The sequence below is a fragment of the Arachis ipaensis genome, chromosome B08 (assembly GCF_000816755.2).
Source record: "Arachis ipaensis cultivar K30076 chromosome B08, Araip1.1, whole genome shotgun sequence".
Classification (NCBI taxonomy): domain Eukaryota; kingdom Viridiplantae; phylum Streptophyta; class Magnoliopsida; order Fabales; family Fabaceae; genus Arachis; species Arachis ipaensis.
Window position 1 is genome coordinate 101679976 of NC_029792.2, and position 5621 is coordinate 101685596.

A 5621-nucleotide genomic window follows, 5' to 3' on the forward strand; every position below is an offset into this window, starting at 1 on the left:
TATCATATATTGGTTTTACTACTTTCATCAGAAAAGCCTCATTGTCACCACCATATGCAGGCTTTACAGGCTCACCCGTAAGTTGACTAACACTCCCAGCCAGTATGCCATACAACTCAAATGCCATCTAATTAAATCAAGAAGAAAAAGATTTATAAGTTCTTTTAGTAATTATTTTCACATTCAGATTAAATAACATCAGAAAAGTAGGATTACAACAACAGATATAACAATGAAATTAAGATGTACTAGCAACCCATCAATAATAATATAAACAAATCTTGGACTTTCATTATTCTTTGTCATTCCATTTGTAAAAGTACTGTGAAGGAGATAACTACCTTAAAAGCAAAAACAGGTCATATATGTCTTAGAAAGGATTTTCTTTCTTTTTTATTTTTTTTTATTTTATTTTATTTTATTTTATTTTATTTTTTGATAGGAAAATTGTACTAAGATGGAGAAGAAAGTATAGTAGAAGATGAGACGCCCTCACAAGATACAAAATATGCTGCTAAGACCAGATGGACCATATGCAAAGGTAAATTTAATATTAATTTGAAGAAACTCCAGAGTGAAAGGTCAGAAACCAGCTTAACTTCTCCTCAAATGTTATGTAAGTAATAAGGACTGAACTTGTAACACTAGTCAAAGAAACTATTAACAAATCCACGTCAAGGAGCCAACTACCCTAAATCTTAAAATTATTAGCAGCAGGCGGGTCGGTCGGTGGAAGGAGGAATCAATAGGCAGAGAAGAGAAGAGAAGTTATGTATCACTCTGACAATGAAAAGAACAAATATGATTGGACTGTATCGATGCATCAAAACTAAACTCATATATATGTATGTGTGTGTCTTTGTGTGTGTAATCGTAGTGGATTATTAGCTATTCCATATCTTAAGAGATTCCCTCACACAACAGCACTTTGGACTGAACAATACATAGGTTCATCTATCTTATGAAGAAATTCAACGTATTTATTTTAAAGAATAGGGGCAGTCACTGAACTCTAGTCACTGAAACTCTAAATTACTTGATCCTTAAGATTCTAATAACATATCCTGTTGCATGAACCGTCTCAACTAAAATATTTATTTAGTAGAAGCACAAGAATATATTGTTTACATTTTTAAAGTTTTAATTTTAATTGATATTTTTCTTCTTTTTTTTTTTTTTTGGCTAATGTATAAGCACTTGACCCTAAACGAGAGGCAAAATTTTGATTTACACTTACATGATGATAGATATAACAAAGGCATTCTGGCATAAACCTCAAGTTTGCAGCTTCACCCCATATAAGAAGATATAGACCCATGTACAGTAATTTGCGCTGTTGCACCTCCTGTTGAATAGTTGGTAACCTAATAGCCATAGAAACCAAACTACGTCAAAAGATAGTAAACTACATTATTTTAGGACAGACAATAGTGCATAAATCAGGTGGTTGGAGGAAATGGGTTGGAAAATCAAAGGAGATGAACTAATACAATCTGATATCAAACAAAGGAAAGGATAAAAACCCAAACAGAAACTTCCTCCAAATAATGCATTGAGTAATAAACTCACCTTTTACACAATTATACATAGCCATATGTGTGTAGATACAAAATCCCTAATCTCTCACTGACCAAAAAAAAGTAAATAAAAATTGTGTAGATAACCTTAGGAGATACAGAACTAAGATCACTTTATTTATGGCAACACAAGATGAGTCAAGAGGAGGTTGCCTCAAAAGCCAGTTGACATGTAGCCACTTCATCAAGATGCATTTAAGACCATATGGTTAAACCTGATACTTGACAAAACTTGCATTCGAAGTAATTATTCAACTAAGAGATGCGAGCCTTACCAAAGGCTACTTTTGCGACCCAAATACTTGCACCACTTTTTGTAGTTTCTAAAGAGTTTCTTCATCACTTCTGTTAAGGCGCGATCATCCAACTAAATAGGAAAGTGCAGCAAATGAGTTTTTTGTTTTTTTTCGAAAAAAAAAAAAAAGAAAACTCCAACACATGGAAATATATTAAAATAAACCTTTGGTGGTTGATCAGGTCTTGGAACTTGTCTTATATGTACATTGGCGAGCAAAAGAATCAAGTGTTCCCTTTGATTTTCCACGTTGCCTTTCTGCATTAGGGTACATGATAATCCTTGAATGAAATAAAAATTCAAATGGTTAGGAAAGATCTATTTAATCACTACCTGGAAACCAAACATAAGCTGAAGCCAGTCAAGGATGTCTTGATTTAATTTGTTCTTGTCCCCATGACCCTTTGGCCAAGGCAAACCCCTTATATTACGGAGTGCAGACACAGCTGCTTGAATCTGTTAAAGGAAAAATACATTAAACAATTTAATCAACAATTTGAAAGAAATTCTAATAGCAGTTACTCAGCAGCTACTCGTGTAATGGTATGTTTTTCTGGGTGTGTAAAAGGATGAGAAAACTTTTAACCATCTAATGCTTTGTTATATAATTACTGGGTTTTTTACTCTTAACTTGTTAATGTGCAGGTAATAATACAGTTTATGCCAACAAGTGAAAAAATTGATGATTATAATTTATAAGGCATATTTTTTCTGTTTCCTAGTTCTTCAACAGGAGTTTCCTATTTCTACTTATCCCCATTGAAACCTTCAAAATTATACATTTAAGTCCAAATAAAAAGGAATTAGAACATAAGAAAGAACAAACCTCAGGATATCTCATTATAGCTTCTTTCCCACTTTCAGGATCAAGAGGCAGAATATTATATGGGGCATATAACTGCTTGTTTTCCTCGACCTTAGTATGAGCCTCCAAAATCTACAATACAAAATAAAAAAACAAGAATATAAATCAAGGTAAAATTAAAGTACTAAACAAGGAATATACATGCATTATTTTCTTTATTTGTACATTACATTCAATGACTGAGAGACTGGAATAACACAGAAAGGAGGACAAAGAGTTTACCTCTTCAGCTACATCAACTGCCTCTGTCTGATTAACTGCCTTCAAGACCTCAAATAAAACAGCAGCAGTTTGGTATGCTTTTGTGAGTTGGGCACTGGAGAAGTATATGAAGTTAATGGTTAATTAATTATTTATTTTGGATAAAACGAAGAAATTATATACCGAGAAAAAATTACGAGTATTCACATATGATTGTGTGATAAAGAGACCAAGTCAATGAGAATAGACTGTAAACTGACCGGTCCTTGTCAGCAGCATTCTGTAACGCTTGAATATACTTTTTGTAATAATGCTGATAAAAGTTTTGCATTTCCCGAGCATCACTCTTAACTCTTCCTTGCAATGTTGTGTCATTTTCCTGAAAGAATTGAAAAAATACATATCTTTAGATTTCTAGAGAAATAATTTCAGATCTATGCAACAATGACAACAGAAACATATTTTCTTCGTTTGGCCTTTTGCTGGTTCATTAACATACTTGAATAAGAGATCAATAAAGAGCCTTGCCAATTCTCTTAACTGTCAAATTTAGTGGTTGGCAAAGGAAATGATACTAAAATGGTTTAAAATAGTGAAGAATGAGACCAAACATGGATATTCTTAAATGATCAAATAAGAGGTTTACCCTTTCTAGACGTTGAAGAAGAGCAGTTTTGAACTGTCGAACACCACGGCCGCTAGATGTGGGATCTAATCTATGAGCCTTTTCAAAGGCATAAAATCGACCTAACACCAAAAGGATACAGACATTAGGTGAAGAACATAACATTAAAGTTCAGAAAGAATCTCAATGCTGTGTGACAAATTCAGGAAAATTAAAAGAAAAACTCATGACAGCAGTCTCATACAAATTGTGAGCTACATGAGGAGCAGTTACCAGTTGACCTAACAAAAGCAAAGGTGGAAAGATGAAACTACATAGCAGATAGCTTCACTTGGTAATCTTTTACAAATTAATAATCGTTGAAATTCTTAAAAGCAATGCATTTATTTAAACAATTTAAATAACATCAAGCATTCTTGGAAAGATTGGATCAGGACATACCAAAATGTTTTCCTCCCGAAAACTCTACAAACCAACCACGCTAGAAAAATACACAAAGCCATTCTTAATACAACACTAAGTAACAATTCTGATGAAGTCAAAATTCAAGTGAGCCAACCAATCAAGTAGCCTAAAATCACATTTCCTTCCTATCTCACATATTATCAGTGAAATCTGAATGTTGTCAAGCATTTCTAAAGCAGCTAACTTCTAAAGCATTGGCCTTTTGCTTTCACATTATAACAGAATAAGAATTTATCCAAAATCGAACCAACCAAAAAATGGCACTATGTCAAATAAAGTCCACTCGTAGATATACAAAGAAAACACAATACAAAAGAAACTTACAGAGATAAGCAACCCTTGGGTTGCTAGCCTCTACTTCATTAGCAACACGAAGAATGGGAGCTATCTCAACTAGTGAGGAAGGCACCACTTCACTGTCCAAGATTGGGTCTGCCCCCAAATTCCCAGCAGTCTGAGTCCGCAGTATCCGCCTCTGCGGTGGCGGATCAGACCCCCTTCTGCTGTAAGACATCTTGATGTCTCAATTTATCACTTCTAGCTGCTATCACCATAGACGACAAGCATTAAAATATGAAATTCGCCCTTCACAGTTATGTAGATGAATCAATGTTAAATACAGCTGTGCGAAACACAGACAAATATTTTAATTTTGTTTTTTAGCATCAATCAGAGGTCCAATTTTTTACTTCACTCTCACTCCCTCTGTGATAAGATATTAAGATTTGGTCAACTAGATGGGAAGGAAAATTTGACTTTACTATTCATATGGTCAGTATAAAGGGTAAGTTCACCTTCATAATTAAGCAACGAAAAAATTATATATATATAAAATATATATAATTTCCCCAGACCCCCGATGCTATGATCAGCAAACACAGCTAGAAGAAGAAAAAAATCTGCATATTAAACACACCTAATATAAACCATGTATTATAGAACTCGATCAATCACGGATTTTGGCGTCTATGAATTCTGTTCAGCATCTGCAAGACACAGCAACCACGGAAGAATTTTTTTCGTTCAGTTTCCGAAATCAGCGGAATAAACTATTTAATTAATAATTAAAAATAAAAAATTCTACTTTTGCATGAATCAGCAAGCAAACGGTAGAGACTAAGAATATGAAGATGAAGTTCACCAAAATTGATCCGAAACACGGTATGATAAAATAAAGTTTTGATAAATAAATAAAAAAGAGGGGGGAGGCGGAAAGGCTCTTGAGAAGTGTGAGTGAGTCAAAAAGGATGCTTTTGCAAGAAAGTGGAAAAGAAATACATAAAAGTGAAGTGATGAAGAAGCTTACAAAAGGATATGAAAGAAGAAAGAGAAGTGAGAGAGTAGTAATAGTAGTGTAATAGTAGTAGTAGTAGTAGTAGTAGCAGTTGTTGGGAAACTAAGATGGGATGAATGATTGGTACCTATAATTCACAAATGAGAGAAAGAAAGAGAGTAATGGTAAGTAAGTGAGGGAAGGGAAGCGAAGGGAAGTGTCATGTGCGTGCAACACAGCGAAGACGGGATGATTTTCATTCAAGTCAATGCTTGCATTTTTTAGCGGGTAAAGCCTGTCCAATTAGAAAACGCCGCGTC

At 34.1% G+C, this 5621-nt stretch overlaps 2 protein-coding genes across 2 annotated transcripts in view; both read right to left on the reverse strand.

Moving 5' to 3' along the window:
- LOC107612541 (callose synthase 3) overlaps positions 1 to 127 on the reverse strand; it is a gene marked incomplete in the record, with an annotated part of 19939 nt that extends 19812 nt beyond the window's left edge. The window contains 1 exon segment of the mRNA XM_016314229.2: positions 1 to 127. Coding sequence (XP_016169715.2) covers positions 1 to 6 — 6 coding nt within the window.
- Positions 1290 to 4542, reverse strand: LOC107611282 (callose synthase 2). The gene is made up of 9 exons (XM_021108289.1): positions 4353 to 4542; positions 3788 to 3844; positions 3585 to 3685; positions 3199 to 3317; positions 2960 to 3053; positions 2699 to 2809; positions 2206 to 2328; positions 2038 to 2130; positions 1290 to 1364 (listed from the first exon to the last, which is right to left on the reverse strand). The coding sequence occupies exons 1-9, from the start codon at positions 4540 to 4542 to the stop codon at positions 1290 to 1292; spliced, it is 963 nt and encodes a 320-aa protein (XP_020963948.1).

Bases quoted from the DNA above. Each gene is read 5' to 3' on its own strand.
- LOC107611282 (XM_021108289.1), bottom strand. From the start codon at position 4,542: ATGTCTTACAGCAGAAGGGGGTCTGATCCGCCACCGCAGAGGCGGATA. The intron at 3,054-3,198 runs GTCAGTTTACAG...ATACTTCTCCAG, and splicing joins AATGCTGCTGACAAGGACCG to TGCCCAACTCACAAAAGCAT. The intron at 2,329-2,698 runs GTTTGTTCTTTC...TTCCTTTAACAG, and splicing joins CTATAATGAGATATCCTGAG to ATTCAAGCAGCTGTGTCTGC.